Source organism: Colletotrichum gloeosporioides (assembly GCF_011800055.1).
Source record: "Colletotrichum gloeosporioides strain Lc1 chromosome Unknown consensus_49, whole genome shotgun sequence".
In the NCBI taxonomy this organism is placed as follows: Eukaryota; Fungi; Ascomycota; class Sordariomycetes; order Glomerellales; family Glomerellaceae; genus Colletotrichum; species Colletotrichum gloeosporioides.
The window spans coordinates 522,414-539,382 of NW_025544694.1; the positions used below are offsets into that span (position 1 = coordinate 522,414).

Here is a 16,969-nt window from a genome sequence, read left to right on the forward strand (position 1 = left end):
GTCCACCATGGATGGGTCTTGTCCTTTTTATTTTCGACTACATCTCTTCATGTTGCGGTCTTGCCTTGGGAATCTAGATGGCATTTCTTATGGTTATTGGCGATAGAATGTGTCGGCCCGGACTTGAGACCGGAGACACTGTAATACAGGATAGAGGCTGTGGCATGGTTGGAATCTTGGTTACATAAAATTGAACGTCACGATGTCCGGATATTGGACGGTTCTTTCCGTGATATCGTTGTGAACAAAGTTAGCGCAAGACCGTCACGAACTCGAAGAAAGTACATCACAGGAGACGAAGAACACTACGTCGAAAAACAGTGAACATAGAAATATTGATATTGATAAAAACTCGGCCATCTCTGTGACCAGGCTAGTCATGACGATAATCATACCCATTAACTCCTATTATGATGCATTCGTCCATGCAGGGGGGACAGTGCCCTCTCTTGCTTTTTGTCTTCCTTCTCTTCCCATGCTTTGTTTTCTTTTCTCTTCGCACCACCCATGCGTGTATCCCAGCCATTAACGAACCCCCAATAATTCCAGTATCCTATATCATGCAAACAGAAAAACAGAGTTGCGCCGATTCTAGAGTCCCAAAAGGGAGCCTCTATTGGATCTTGGACATACGCTTGGCCATGCTATGAAGGAGTTAGTCAACCGTTTCGTGTAGTCATGTTTGGTGGTGGTGGGAACTTACAAGTCGTAGAAAGCAAACTGGCTAGGCTGGCTGCCAAATTGGTAGACAAACCTCGAGGCGAGGTAGCTGCCAAAGATGGCGCGCAGGTAAGAGTCGGGGACGCGCTCGATAATGGTGTCGAGACCAATCTTCTCGATCAGAAGGTTGGGGAGGGCGTCCTGGAGAACGGAGCGGCGGATCTGCTCGTTCTTCCAGAGGTCGGAGTGCTGAAGCTCCTCGTCCAAGGTGGTGATGGCGTTGGACAGGTTGTCGGACAAGATGCTGCGGGGAGTACCAGTCTCCTCGTGCTCGCGCCAGATGGCCTCGAACTCGAGACGGGCGTTCTCGCAGATCTTCTCCTGGACGGACTTGACGTAGTCCTGGTAGAATTGAGGAGCCTGGCCCTTGGCGTCGTGGCACATGTGCTTGAGGAAGTTCTCGTCGTCGAAAGCCAACGAGGCGAGAACCTCGAGGGAGGAAGAGGTGACACCACCCTTGTTGGCACTGGCGTCCTTGTACAAGATGCAGCCGGCTTCCTCGAGGCGGAGCTTGGCGTCCTGAGTGATGAACAGGTTGGCGCCCTCGACCAGGTAGGGGATCGTGGACTTGCCATCCTTGATGATCTTGTTAACGGAAATCAGGTCAATCGATTCGGGGCGGCCACCGCAGGGAACGAAGCAATCGGTGAGACCAGTGTCGCGCAGGTGGTAGGTGTTGCGGAAGGTAGTGCCGTTGGAGATGAACTCGCCAGTAGGCAGGTTGATGTTGCTGTCATCACACAGAATGCGGTATCCGTCCTTGGAAAGCTTGGACATGTCAAAGTTGTTGATCATGGCACGAGCCTTGGCCAGGCGCAGAAGCTCCTCCTTGTCGAGTCCGTTGGGGTCAACGAGGACACCGGATCCGTCAACAATGGAAGTGTACTTCTCGTTGCTGAGGAGGATCTCGTTGCTACCCAGGTCACCGTCGGGGCCACCGGTCTGCATCTTCCTGACCGTAGAGGGGTCAAGGTTGAGCTTGCGGTAGATACCCTTGACGTACTCACGGACGGACAGGGTGGTCATGCCGTAAGTGTCGTGGGGAATACCACCAAGCTTGGGCGACTTGCCGGTGAAGAACGACTTCCACCACGGTGCGCCGCGAGCGCGGGCGTGGTGAGTAGCCCAGTTGACAAGCTCTGCCGTGTTCTCGTCAGGACCCATGAACAGGATCTCCTCCTTGCCGTACAAGTCCACGATAGGGTTCTTAATGCCGGGGGAAGAGGCAGGCAGCAGGAGATCGAGGATACTGTCAATGTACTTCTCGAAAGCCTCCTCGGCGCGGTCCTGCATCTTGGGGTCGAGAAGGATGACACCCTTGGAACCACCCTCGGGAATGTCCTTGTTCTTGCGCTGCTGAGTGCTGGCAAGACCGTAGTTCTCGTCAAAGAGGTTGCGGGCGTTGATGCTGTAGGCCTCCTTGCTGCGGGACTTGACGATACGGATACCACCACGAGCGATGTCCTTGAATCGGAGGTGGAAACCACGAGACTCGGCGCCAATGACCAGGAACATGCCGTAGAGACGCTTGGGGTACTCGATCTCAGGGAGGAAAGAGGGGTCCAGGCGGAAACTCAAGGCGACCTTGGTGGGAGTGAAGTAGTTGGTCTTCAGGATGGCATTGTTGAAGACGCGGAAGGCAGTCATGACCATCTCCTCGTGCTCGTTGGAGACATCACGAGTAATGCGCTCCTTGAGCTTAGCATCGGACAGAACCTCGATGGCGGGGGTTGGGGCGATGAAGTGGCGGTCGAAGTCGGGTCCGACGGCAAGATGCACCGAAGCGAAGGAAGCATATAGAATGCGGACAAGGCCAGGGTACGACTGAATAATTTCCAGGATGTAGTCGGGAGTGAAGGTTTCCGTCCTCAGGCGGCGCTTGAGCTTGGACAGGAGAGCGGTCTGGGTCGGGTTGTTTTGGTCCAGAATTTGGGACAGAGAAACGTACTCGGAACCAAGACGGTTCAGGAAGTGCTGGATAAAGACCCAGACGCAGTGTCCGTAGACAGTCTCCTGGAGGGAGAGCTCGCCGGTACTGAAGAGCGAGTGGAGCTTGTTCTGGGGCAAGCAGTACAGGAGAGAAATCTCCTTGGTGATCTGGTGGATGGACTGGTCCAGAGGAGGGAAGTTGCCCTCGATGTTCATAGCAGGTCGAAGGTAAATACTCATAACGGTTATACCGTTCGCGAACTGCTCGACGTACTTTCTGGAGCTGGTGACACCGTAGTAGTGGTACAGGTCGGAGAGGGCAGAAAACAGGCCCCGGGCCGTGCGAGAGCGGAAGGCAATAACAAGGCGCTTCTCGGCAGAGCCCTCGATGTCGAAGACCTCGATGACGGGGCCGGTTCTGTTGACGGCAAGCTCGATAATCTCCTGGTAGATCTGCTTGGTGTTGTTGGTGGCCTTCTGGAGGAAGCCGTGGTCGGCAATGACCTCGAGACGGGTCTCATTAGGGTCGGTCGTCTCCGGGCTCTGCTTGAAGAGGCACTGGTAGACGAAGTAGCAGCGAAGGGTGGCCTTGGACGCGGGCGATGCGCCCAGAACACCAGGAGAGCGGAAGGTCTCGACGCGGAACTTGGTCTTGCCAACGTGGTCCAGGTACTTGGCCTCGAGTCTCTGCTCGTATCGCGGGCCGCCGATCGAAGTCTTGCCGGGCTCGCTCGTGTCGATGTAGATGGCGTGGTCTGGGGCCTCCATGTCGAGTCTGATCTCCTCACGCTTGTCCTCGCGCGCGAACGCGGCAACCTTGGCAGCGTACAGCGAGGTGATCTGGCTGGCAATGACCTCAGGGCTCTCGATCTTGAAGTAGACATCGTCGATGCCAAGCTCGTCGTAGAACCACGTTACTTGCTCGTCAACGAGGACCTCGGGAATCCAGCCGTTAGTCTTGAGAAGCCCACGGACTAACACGCAAGTTAGCATCACCCAATAGCCGTAGTTTTGAAGCTCATGGCTTACCCTGGTCCATCTGCTCGAGCTTGCCGACAAAGGTGGGCGCAACGTAGCCGACTGTCGCGGAGCGCAGGACTCTGTGTCCGTTGCCGTTGGCGCGAGCAGCCATGGGAACGCTGAAATGTGTGGGTTGGGGAGAGGGGCCGCGGCTGCTCTCTGCCGAGTCGGCCTGGACCTGACCCAGCATCTTGTTGCGAGGGGGGGCGGCGGTCGCCATCATGTCGCCTATTTCCTCGGTGGGAGAGATATCCTCGTAATTAGGAAACCTGTCCATGGTAGGAAGGTCAGTATTGACGTTCAAGGCCAACATTGTGTGTGTAGGCGTTGTATCAAAGCAGCATGGGATCGGGAGGTGGCGGGAGAGGATTGGGTTTGACGGGATGACGAGAGGGAAGCTGAGCAGAAGGGGCGGCGACCCAAAGGTCTAAGTAGCCGGCCCAACAAGTACCCAACGAAGCATCGCAGCAACCAGGAGAGTTACATGATGAGAGTGAGTCAGCCTCGGACTGGCTGGCAGCAGAGCACAGCTCAGGTCTTGGAGCGCCCGTAGCAAAAACCGGGATCGGTAGTGGCTCGTGTGATCTAGAGCAGGCTTTCTTCTCTAGAAGGCGGCTGGGAATGGAACCGAGCTGTCTAGGTGCAGGTACAGGCGCAGGCGCAAGTGTAGGTGAAGGTGCAAGGTGCTATCTCTCAGGGAAACGCAGGAATCGAGAGAGCAACGGGGAGAGCATTGAAGCTTCACCGCTGGACGCTCGTACATGGACAAACATGATGTACTGATAAGGCAAATAAAGAAGGGCAAGGGGGTGGGGAGTGGGAATGGGCGATGCGATCAGGAAGAATCCGTGAACGTGGACGGACGTACCTTGCGTCTCGGGAGGCTAGTGCAATGCTGATCCGATTCAAATATACGGGACCAGGTGACAAGCAGGCGCAGAGCTAAGCAATGGGCTCGGATACCTGCTTTTTGCGGTATGTCTGGTTGGTTGGGGGTCGAGAGAAGAATGGGCGAGGAACAGAGACAAAAAGTCGGTTCCGGGGAGGAGTGTAAATATCGCGTAGGGGGTGGTTGTTGGGATGGTGCACCCGACGACGACTGATGTCAAAGTCTCGGAGAGGCGATCCGGCGGGGCAATTTGCTTGGTCCAGGCAACCTGTTATCGCTGGACTTTTTGCGATGATAAAGAACCGAGAATGTCTCGTTTCCGGGAGCCAATGCAATTGCAGCTCTTAAAAGGGGGCACCCGACGAACGCGAAGACGGGACGAAGGATGAGGTCAGGGGTGAGAGGTGTCGTAGGAAGTACCGAATCTCCAGGCGGCAGAAAAAGCTAGCTTGGAGGGGACGATATATACGTTTTCCGCGTCGGCGAGGGAAAGCTACCGCGAGCAAAAGCGCGAGGGAGTTTCCTTGTAAGTCGTGGGCGACGGGTGGTCAGCAGGACCTGATTACTCCTGAGAGCGAGAATCGCAAATTGGCGTGAGGGCGGTTAAAGTGCGTCAATTGACGTAGGTAATGGGGATCCCGGACAACACAGCCATCCGACCGGCTAGAAGCTGATGTTGTTGGATATTGTTGTTGCTGTGGTGGTGCTGATGGTGACTTCTTTTGATGTGGCGACGCCGAGGGGCAGGCGGTGGAGAGATAAGGACCCTTGAAGCTAGGTTCTTGGGTTGGCCAGGTCCAGTCTGCGTTCAGCTGAAAATAGCAGCAGCGGGCGGACACTCGGGACAGAGAGGTGCGGTAGGTACGGCCACAGGGCTGTGAACGCCTTGGGTGTGGACGGACGGAGGCACGGAGAGGCAAGGCAAGGCAAGGCGAGGGAAGGGGAAACCGAGCTAGGCCGGCGTATGTAAGATGGATGGCGATAAGCGTCGGAGAGGGCTGAAGACGCCGGTGAGAGGTCAGGGACCGTATGTCGGTATGTAAGGTAACGTATGTAAGAGGAAGAGATAGAGATAGATGGACAGCCCGAGGAGGGAACCTGCTGGCGAGGCTTTGAGCTGAAGAAGGAGGGGGGGGAGATGATGAGGAAAAACAAAGTCGATCAGGAACCAGAGACTCACGATCCAACAGGGCCGGTAGTAGCCTTTATACTCGGGACCTGTTTGAAGACTGACAGTGACCACGAGTTACGTATCGTCTGTTTTGCAATGCCATGCCTTTGCTCTGCTAACCCCAGCAAGCCGGACCAGACCAGCAAAGCCAGGTGACTCTCCAAAAAATTGGAGTACAGGAGCAGAAAAAAATTGCAATGATTCCCGTGCATTTCTGCCCCCTCAAGGCAAGCACGTTGACTGCATCCTTGTAGCTTCGTGAGCTCCCACGACTTCTTTGGGGACGGAATTCGATCACGATGATGACTTCACCTGCAGCACAAATGGGCAACTATTACCAAATAATTATGGTCTAAGCCGTTTCGAGTAGGCATCAGCCTCAATTAGCGTTTCTGATTGGCTTGGGGTGTCAAGTACCTTTTGCAAGTAAGGTATTCCAGACAGACATCGACAGGTAAGGTACGGCGAGGGGCAGATGGATGAGGTACCTCCAGCTGAGGCACCCTGACCCTCACCCTCACCCTCACCGTCGTCCACAGGGCCACAGGGCCACAGGGCAGGCCGCCCGCTGCGAACCGGGGCTGGACTGGCCTGCTGCTGGTACCTGAGCCTCTGCTGAAGCAAATGAGGCCTGGGAGCTGCCACATGGGGCACATCACATGCGCCAATGGAGGGGCACCAAGGAACTACCAAGGGCCCAAACCTCCACTGGGGAGCCCACGATGCCACCGGCCGGTAGGTAAGCACCGTAAGGTACCTAAGGTAAGGCAAGGTACCTTCTGCAGTACGTACTCGGTACCTTGTTTTTCTCGGTGACGACGACCAAGTCTCCAAGTACCGCGCCTCACCTTGCTCTGTACACATACCTGTCTACCTAGCAAGACGCAGCGGTTTTCACCTCACATCAATGTATTCTTCCAGGCACCGATCTACGTATCTACCAACACTCATCTTGGACGGCTATTCGAGGCTCTTCTCTCCACACAGTTTGTTTTTGATTCCTGTTGCAATTTTTTTCGTCCGCTTTCTCTTTCGTTCCCTTGCGTCTGCCACTGTGTGTTTCGTTCGTCCGTCGATGAAGCGTCGGAGCAGGCATCCGACGTTTTTCTTGTGAATCCCCATGCTCTTACTTCCCTCACTGCCCTGGTACGTGTACTTCGTTCTGTGCGGGCATACGCAGTAAGTGGGAGGGAGGTGGTGTCTAGGGGGTAAGCGCCGCCCGTAAAAGTAGGTAACAGAGTTGCAGGCCACTCGCCAACCCGGCCTGCCTTAGCCGGGCCGGTGGGAAAGGGAGACAGAGGTTAATCGTAGATCTTGATGTCAGAAGGCAGATCCCGCCGACACCCAGCCCCAACCCGCTTACACGCCGCCTTTCAACCCGCCTATTTCAACAAGACAACTCACTCACAGAGCAAAACTTACCGCGGGACAACTCAAGACACGGCCAGCTCAACTCGGTTTTGCTTGTGGTATTGTTGTCCTCTCACTCATCAGTGTCAACTCGTAATCTTCTCTACAAAGTCAACAGCAAAAAAGTCCGGGCAGCCCCAGCCGGCCTCTCCGCCTCGGCCCTCAGTCTTTTGACAGCCAACCCCGTGTACCAAAAAGAAAATTTAATATCTGGTTCCTGTGCGTACCCGGTTATCCGCCCGCTGGGCCCCTCTTCGTAGTCATCATCCCTTATCAGCGTCCGCCCCGAACATCTTCGGCACTGGGTAACCCGCCGTCCGTTGTTCCCTTACTTCCCATTGCGCAATGAAAAACCGGTATTTCAGAGAATGGTACGTACAGCTTAAATCTACACTGTATGGAAACGTCCAAAAATTGCGTCTTTTCCAAATTTCATCCAGTTTGCCAACCGTCTTGATGCAACGCAATGCACCAGGGCCATGTCGCGAACACGACAACCAAAGAAATAGGGACAAGACGCGGCGGTACCTCTGTACCTGCTTTCCAGCAACCCAACTCAGGAACCTTGGGTTACGCAGCCTTGAAGAGCGTCAAACAGCGTCGCGTAACGGGATCCGGGTCCAGAATCCGCAAGTCTCGAGTACCTCCGCCCCGAGTCGGGTTCGGCTGGGCCCTTTTACCGCCTCTTTCGTGTTGCAGCTCAAAACGCCCGCTCGTCAGCGCCGGCCCAGTCTTGACATCCACTGTAGTCTGTTCGTGGCCCCCCAAAATGGACTACCACCCCGGCATGTAGTTGCACTTTGCAAAGAAGTTGGACCGTCTCCAGTGTAAGAGAGTCGGGCATGTTAAAAGTAGAAACGTATCGATAAGAAGAGAAAAAGACGTATTCGCAGAAGTACACTTGAATCACACAAGTTAAAGTACACATCGAAATGTAGGTACATGCCTTTTGACCCGTTACGACTCGAGTCGCGGGTTGGACATGCCAACTCCCCTGTCAAACCGAACCAGCCCAATGACCTCTACAACAAGTCCACAACCAGCGAAGCAAGCCATGTTCGTCCCTGGTGTTGTTTCCATTAGTGTACGCCTGGGTCCGGAATCCCCAGTTTCCCCAAAAACAACGGAGAGGCGAAGACCAGACCACCTCACAGCAATCAAATCCGAGACCCCTTTTGCCCACCTTACCCCAGGTTGTGGGCATCGGACTAACCCCCCAACAAGCTAGGGCCCTTACGCAGTGCCTGGACGGGACGGGGGAAGAGGGTAAGAGTAAGAGCAGCAACAACACATACAAACACAGTCAAGATCCAGAAAAGACGAAAGGATCACGAGATGGCATATGTTGGGGATGGCCCTGCCCGCCCTGCCACGCCGAATGGCCCGGGAGCGCGGCGGCTGACCCCACAAACCCCGCCTAACCATGGCGGCGTTGGTCTCTCCAAGAGGCGTACACTTGTTGATGAAGCGTCTCCGTAAGATGCCAGTTTCCATTACCCCCAGATTACTTGATCGTGCAGCATTCGAGGGGCCACGGGACAGACCGACTTGGCCCCATTGGGGGACGACGACTCTGGAATGACAAGCCCCTACCTAGGTAAGGCAGGCATTGATACCAAGTTGACCCAGGCTTCTTTCTTGAAGTCCCGAAATCCCCTTTTTCCTTTCCCCAGTTTCTTGGCCCCGTGGTACTAGTAACTAGGTACCGCGAAGGCGCGATGAATGGGAGATATTTGCACTGGCACCAATGCAAGTCTGGCCCAGCCGGCCGGGGCCCCGACCATCGAGGTCCCCGCGAACCCGCATCGCCATTACCAAATGGAAAAGCCATTGTAAAACACTGCCGGTGTCTGACCCCTCGTCACGCGCTCTGGCAAGGCCTTTTGTTTCGTCCAAAAAGAATGAGAAATTGCTGTCCACGAACATGCTCGGGGTTGTGTCGCCGCCGCCGCCGCCGTCACCTGCGGGCTTGCGTACTAATCACCGGTGGGAGTTTGGATGTCGTCTTTGGCGGGTTGCTGTGTGTTCGCATTCCATTGAACACAGCCAACGCAACACACAAAACAATGGGGTACGCGGCGTTGGTGGCTTGCTGCCCCCTACCTTTGACAACTCTCGATGTTTCTGTCCCGCATAATCCACAAGTTACTTGAAATGGAAGAGACAACGTCGGCTTGATCTCCCGTTTCGAAAAGCTCAAGGCCAACCACGAATGGGAGTCTAGTCTATGTGCAATATGCAAGCACCTGTTTCTGCCAGGCTCTTCACCGTACCTGATTGACAAACACGGGATCTACATACATCCCCTACCGAGCAAAAGCCTGGGCTCGCTCCAGGTTCTAGAATACTTCACCTTGAGCTGAGCTGAGCTGTGGACAGTTCCCGTGGTGTAACTTCGTACATTGCTCCCCCCGTTGCTGCCGTCGCCGCCGCCACTGGCTGGGTGCTGCTAATTTTACCCCAACCGCCGTTCCGAAAGCAGACAACGGGCTGGCGCTGGCTGATGACCCCCTGCACCGCCACAAGGGGGGGCCGCGAAAAACTCAGATCGTCACTTGTGCATTCTGCTCTCCCCAGGTTTTTCTGGTCCTTCGCTCGGTTTCTTCTCGTTCCCCTTGATGCCGGAGCATTTTTTCTGGAAACGAGGTCACGATGCCTCAAAGTAATTTCCTGCCGTCAGGGTTGTTGGGCCATGGCATCATTCCAGCTCCAGGTCACGATGGAGAGACATTGGGCGTGGGAGTTTCGGTCCCCGGGGTTCCACGCACACCGTCTTTGTCCTGTCCAGAGTGACTCAAAGCATCCCTACGGGAAACAGAGAAAAATAAAACCTCACGATACTTTGGGCCGTGGTCACAACATACGTGTCCTCCCCGAGTCGCCCCCTGCGGTGAGTTCGGTTGAGGAGTTGCAATGCCGTTGCAGGAATTGCGGCATCGTAGTTCGCATTACTGCCGGCCGCCGAATTACGTATCCATGCAGCAGTCGTTCCCAACCATTGCCTTCCATCTTCCGTTGCCTTCTCGTTTTGAAGACGGGAAAGTGAGGCCTCTCCTTCTTCTCTTCTGCATCCCAACGGGCGCTCTCTGCCGCATCAGTTCCGATGAGGAATGGTCTTCTGTGATCGGTCATTTACCTATGCTCACCTTCGCATGAGCAACAAGTTTCCTGGGAGAAAACAAACCACGCACTCAGCCGGCAGTTGCGACTTGTTAACAGGCCAAAATGGCTCGTCCAAATCGAGTAACCCAAAAGGCCATTTACGCCGTTCACGCCTGTTGTCCAAAGGTCCCGGAGGAGGCCTCTGCAAACTCAATCGACGTCCCGTTTGACTGAATGTCCAGCTGCTCGACTAACTTCGCACATCATCTTGGACCTGTCCGATCCAATGCATTCAACCGTCGTCAACCCCGGAAAATATCAAGTAATCAACACCCAGGCAGAGCCTCCATGTCCCACGGCTAGTTCCCCACTTGATACTGTCCCAACTGTCCCAACGTCAAGTCCCAAAGTCCGCTGCTTCCTCCAAACGAGGTCCCCAACACTGAGGTACATAGTCCCAAAATTGCAACACAGTCTGCTGCTTTCTTTAGGACATCTCGGGACCAAAATTGATGATGCAAGACCCAAACCGCCCAGCCAGCTTCCTCCGACGGACCACACGTTTGGTGATCCCATTGTGACAATAAGCGTGCGAAGAAACGCCTTGGCTGGTGGGCAGCATCTCACACTCAACCCCCCGGGAGGTGCATGAGACTAGAGAGAAACCCCCCCAAGTGCGCAGATCATCCGGGTCGGGAAAGCCTTCCAAGTTGCGGCCCACCACCCACCACCCGTCACCCCGAGGTTGCAGAAACACGGGACGCGAAAAAAAGACGTGATCCTGTCTCCCCGAGACCTGCGACGGGCGAAGAACACAACAACAGAGACTTGCATTGTTTGGGGAAACACAAGGCATGGACTGCCTTATCTCATGGTTCAAGTTGATTGATGACACGGGTGTGAAGGGTTCCCTCACTCCCCGGCGCGGCCCAATCTCGAAACGGCACGTTACGGGCTGCCAGCTAGCTTTGCTTCAGGATCTGCAGGTCAGCCCGGCCGATGCGAGCGAGATACCGTGCCCGTCCCCGGAAGGGCAGCTCGGTCGGGAGTGGGTGAGGATCCAGCGTCCAGTCTTCCCCAGAATCTCCTTGCCGGCAGGCCGTGATCGCCCGAACATTCGACGGGAGCGGGCTCCTCTTCGTCCGGCCATCCCATCCATCCCGTCCCACCCCGTCACCTTCCCTTTTCCCCTCCACCTCCCCCTCCAGCGAATCCTCGTCCTACAGGTCACATCTCCATTTCCCTCCTCCTCTTCAAATGACATCCAACCATATTCAAGGTACCTTCACCTAATGAAAGGCATCCATCCCCGCCATCAGCACTACTCCCAAGTACGCCCTCGTACCTGACGTTTATTACCCCTCCACACTCCTCCACTCGCTTCCCCGTGCCCCAGACTCGCGGACCGTCCAGCCAAGAGACGAGTCAAGCAACCCCGCATGTGGCCAGTTTATGGGGTAATGAGGGGGTAATACTGGGGTTTTGAAGGGGTAATGAAAACGCCCATATTTCGTAATTCGAGACTTTTAGCTCAAGCACGTTATTTGGAGATGAGGAAAAAAAGTTTTCTTGCTGTCACAATGCCGATTGAGAAATATACAAAAATAATAATCAGGGCAGCGGTTTGAAAGTTGTTTCCAAAGCTAGGTACTTGAGGTATAAAGTCCCAAAGTACCGAGTGACAAACCTCGAGGTACCTACAACAACAAACAACAACAGGTACAAAGACAAGAATAATTCGACCTGGATCGTGGATGTTGGTGGAGACTTTGCCAACCCAACCCACTCTGCAAGATTTTTTTGGAGAAAAAGAGGGCCTGGAAGATTCACAGGCCTTCCATCTCCAACTCTCCCCAAACCCGTCAGTCATGTCGTCTCCCGGTGGAACAGCTGATGGGTCTTGGCCGCTTACTGGTCAGCGTCAGCATCAGCATCAGCACCGGCATCAGCGTTCCCTTTTCATCGCCCTATCAGGTACTGAACCTGATGTCCAGGCAAAGCGCGCCGCCCGCTTGGCGCAGCCCGTTGTCGTGACAGAGGCGGATGATGTCCTCCTCCTTCACGCCTATCGCGGCTGTAGGTCGGTGTTCTCACCAACAAGTCCTTCTGTTGAGAAAGCAACCAAGGACAAGTTTGTGCTGGGGGAAGGGTGAAGTCACCCATCGTCTCCAGGTCGCGTCGCGAAGCTCTGATGCTGGCACCCGTGGCCTGTGTCCCTCGAAGGCGCTCTCAATCAGAACCGTCAACGTTTGCAAAGACGCGGAGGAACGCATGATATTTTATCTGAGAGCGTCTTTCCGAATGGACGAGCAGTTCACCGAGCCATGGACGTCACACTTCCCCCGCCGAGATTTCCGTTTTACAATCATGATGGTGATCTGTATCAGCGCGACATTGACGAGAGAATGGATGGCGCGAGATCGAGAAGTTTCTCCTCACAAGAGCATCGCTCCTGACGAGGTGCGAAGTTGGCAATGACTGGCAACGATGAAGAAGTCAACTCTCGAAACGCGTAGCCGCGTTTAGAGCAACCGAACTGAACTTCTCCCATATTAGTGAGCCGCATTTCAAAGGCCGTACCGAGTGTGGCTTTTGCAGAACCTTGGCTACCCCCACGTGGGTGACAGACGAAGACGGGAGATATCCAACATCAAATCCCAAGCTGGAATACGAGAGACCAAGTGAAGAATCTCTTGCGTCCGAGTGCCTTGTTCTTTGGTTGTATATCTGATTGAAAAAGAACAACAGACCAAGTTGGCGGCATGTTCGACTTGCTATTTTTGGACTGGAGTTCATGAGGCTACGAGACTTATCAGGCCGGGTTATGAACCAAAATTCCCTATCAAAGCGAAGCCGCCGTAATTGCTACATACATAGTTGAATAAGCAATTTGCAAGCAACATCCTCCGGACATTCTCAAGAATACTTTAGCGAGTCCCCTTACACCTGAACAAGAACCAGATAAGAGAGATCCAAGAACACCAATGGGATATGCGTGCTCTCAAGAATAAGAGCATCTTGTGGTCGTGCCAAGACCAGCTGAACGTGCCAAGCTCGATAGTGAATTGTGGCGTTGGCCAAACCTCAGCTCAAGCCACGCAGGCCTCGAACCTCAAAGACCTCTTTCTTATCAACGAGTCAAACGTCGTGGATGTCAACGTGCTCAAAACCCCTCTTTCTTCTGTGTTGATTACATTTATTTTGATTCTTGTCATGTGTTCCTCTCCCAAGTCTACTCTTGCACTTTTAGACTACTGTTATTGAACCTACAGGAGTGAATGAGTCTGACCTTACTCGTATCTGTGAGCTTTGACAAATCCTCAGAATGGAATACTTCAAGAAGGCTAAGAGCCAAGTCAAAGGTGCAGTTAAGGAGGCGCAGGTTCTGGCTCAACAGCTTCAGAGCCAGCATCAGTATTCCCAGCCACAATATCAGCAACAGCAGCCGCAGCAAAACAGCTATTCAATGACAACAGCACAATACCCTAACCATCAACAGCAGCCGCCGTATCCGTACTCCAACGACCATTATGGCAACCCTGTAAACGGTGTGAGCCAAGCAGGATCAACACAGTATCATTACGGAGGGCCGCATCATTCATACCATCATGGACAGCCTACAAACGGGGCACAGGCAGCGATGTCTCCTGGCTACTATCCGCAGCAAATGGCAGCTCCGCAACCAAATGTCACTTACCAAGCGACGCCGCCGCCACCACCACCACCACCACCACCAACGGCTCGACCACAGCCGCAACTAGACCACGAGTATCATGGGCATCAGGCATATTATGCGGCTCATCCTGCTCCTCCGCCTCCTCCGCTGCAGTACAACGGTCATGCAGTAGCCCAGCAGCCGGAGAGAGAGTGCTCGCCCCAGCAGCCTGGGCATGGCCAGACACAGAATCCTCCTCCGGGTCAGACATTCGATATGACGGCAATGTCTCAGGCCTTAAGTCCAGATCCAGATCAGAGCCGCGATGCTACACAAGCACAACCCCAGAATCAGCAGCGCCAAGCTCGTCACCAGCAAGATCTACCGTCGCCGGCGGCCCCTTCGCCCAACGCAGCCCCTCTTGCACCATGCCCCAAGTACGAGATGGCGTCCTTGGAAGTTGTGTCGTTCTACGTGCTGAGGGACGAGGTTTTGAATGCACATCAGACATCACCAGGGAAGACACAGACAGATCCTGACGCCTTTGCTATCTGCGGCGCTTGCTTTGCCAGCGCAGTTACATCAACAGGAAATGCGCAGCTCTCTGCATGCTTTCGTCAACGAGAGAAAACAAAACCAAAAGACCCTGAGACGCCGCGGCAGTCCTTTGAGCAGCTCGAGTGTCGATACGCCACCGTGCCGCGCCTGAGAGCGGTCATATCCCAGTTTGGCGGACAGCAGAAACCACCACACCAAAGCTCGGCGATGATAGACTCTCTGGTACATCTCGCCAAGTCCATCTGCGAACTAGGGCCCTGTGCCGGGGCAGGGCCGGTCGCTGAGGACACGGCATACTACACTTCCAGGGCGCTCGACCAGCTCGCCGTATGCAGCACCTGCTTCGAGCAATTCCTCCGCGGCACTCCCTTCGAGCGGGAGCTGTACCGCACCGCGCCCATGTCAGGATGGGGATGCGACGCCCGCGGAATTCGCGGCCACGTCTTCAAGATGCTCGCGCTGGAGCTGGACGCGGGCCCGCAGCGCATGTCGTTCGGCCGCTTCGCAGAAGGTACGCGGTTCCGGCTTGCCATCGGCTGTGCCGGAGAGAACAGCCCCATCTGGCCCGCGGAGTCCTCTGCGCCGCACTACAGTTACGAGCCACACGACCCGAACAAAGCGGGTGTGTTCTGCGAGGCGTGCTACTGGGACTTTGTACACGGCACGGCTGTGGACCGGTTCTTCAACAATCGCGTCCGGCTCGACGAGGAGTTTCGGGGCACCATTTCTTGCGACCTTGGGGGTGCGGCCTCGCGGTTCGCCATGCAGTGTGCCATCAAGTGCGGCGACGACGAGGTCTGGCGCCGTTGCATCTCGAGAAGGGGAACGCTGCCACCTTGTGTTGGACTCAGGGGTGTCGATGAGGAGGATTTGCTAGGCAAGAATGGAGACGACGACTGCTTATGGTATTGCTCGGCAGAACATCCTTCGATCGAAGTCTGCCCTTTTTGTTACAACTCGACGGTAGAGCTGCTCGGAGCCAGCCACCTCTTCACGCCAATCACCCGTCCTCTTTCCCCCGGCGTGATACGGTTCTGCTTTCTCTCGAACCCATCAGATCACGACGCCGACACATCAGACAGCGCCAATTTCGAGAATACGCTGGTCTGGCGCGGGCTTATTCTGCGGCGGTGGCTGCACCAAGGCTTCGACTCCCGCAGAATCGACGATTTTGCGGGTTTCCGGAGCGCGGCGGGACTCCTGGCTTCGTGGCCGCCCCCGTGCGGCGGCTCCGAGCGGGCCTTCAAGTCGGGAAGCGGCCGCAAGTGGTTCGGCAACGCCTTCTATCTCATTGGCGACGACGAGCAGCACATAAGCCTCAACATGTGCGAGGAGTGCCATGACGACGTGGTCAAGGGTACAGCCCTAGAGTACGACTTGTCACACGACAAGACGGCGCGGGCGTACGAGATCTTCCCGAACGGGCTGACGTGCAACCTCGGCACGTCCCGACGTCTGCGGAACGAGCTTGCCGCGTCGCTGAAGAAGGGCACCTTTGTCGACTTTGCGCAGTACTTCTACAGGCGCAAGGATGTCTCCGAGCGCAAGAGGGCCATAGACAAGCTCTGCCAGGAGCAGACCGTTCGGCAACAGCAGATGCTTGATGCGGTCAACCTCCAAGGCCAGGCCGCCGCGCTTAATCTCATGCAGCAGCTCAACGCCAACACGAATGCCGTTATCATGGGCGTCGGCGGGTCCGTGTCGGCTGCCGCGGCGACGGACTACGGTCAGCGCTTCGGCAACGCGACTGTCGGGTATGGACACTTGACTCACGGGTCGGCGGCGGCTGCGCAGGCGCACCATGATGCGCAAAAGATGGCACAGCGGCAGGGTGCAAGCGCTGCGGACTTTAAGCCTTGCGGTGATACCTGGGCTGATACGCAGCAGTTGTTGGCCTTGGCCAATGCTGTTGAGGAGGAGTGGAAGTCTGTCAACTAAACAGAACGTTACCAATGAATATTTATCAAGTGCATTGAAATGAGTTGACTAGAAACCCTTCAAAGAGCAGGGTAAGCTATTCATGATGAGTGGTCGCCGAATACTCACCTTTCGATCGATTACGTTGAGGAAGTTTCATAGCCCACTCAGTATAAAATCTTATAATTCTTTCTGTCGATGGCAATTTCTTTCATTTAATGTTACTATGTTTCTTATTCAAATATTCACAAAGGTCTATCTACACATCAACACGCGTGAAACGAGTTCATTACTATGGGTTGTTGATGGAAACATGTTGTCAGCTTTGTAGGGGACGAAACTATTTGAAGATGAGTACCTTGTGATATCGGGATAAGTTAGTACCTCGCAATCATGAACAATTCATTATTGGTAATTACAAACCTTCACTTTTCAAATACATTGATCGAACAAGCTTGCTGTCTCATCTCATAAGGTACCTCACTGCTTCACGGTGTTGCGTTGCCGAGAGCCCCGCAGCGGCCGCAGCGCAACCTCTCATTGGACTGTGCGGCGCCCCGGCGCGGGAATATTCATTCTTTTCGGGGCTTCTCTGGCG

The 16,969-nt window shown here is 54.8% G+C and overlaps 2 protein-coding genes across 2 annotated transcripts; one reads left to right on the plus strand and one right to left on the minus strand.

Moving 5' to 3' along the window:
• Positions 1 to 613: 613 nt before the first annotated feature.
• GCG54_00012182 (NAD-specific glutamate dehydrogenase) lies at positions 614 to 3,982 on the minus strand (the record flags this gene model as incomplete). Its single annotated transcript, XM_045412068.1, has 3 exons — positions 614 to 644; positions 704 to 3,623; positions 3,679 to 3,982. 3 exons carry the CDS (start codon positions 3,980 to 3,982, stop codon positions 614 to 616), a joined length of 3,255 nt encoding a protein of 1,084 aa, XP_045263852.1.
• A 9,584-nt stretch (positions 3,983 to 13,566) lies between these two features.
• GCG54_00012183 (uncharacterized protein) lies at positions 13,567 to 16,392 on the plus strand (the record flags this gene model as incomplete). Its single annotated transcript, XM_045412069.1, has 1 exon — positions 13,567 to 16,392. The coding sequence occupies one exon, from the start codon at positions 13,567 to 13,569 to the stop codon at positions 16,390 to 16,392; it is 2,826 nt and encodes a 941-aa protein (XP_045263853.1).
• Between the last annotated feature and the right edge of the window lie 577 nt (positions 16,393 to 16,969).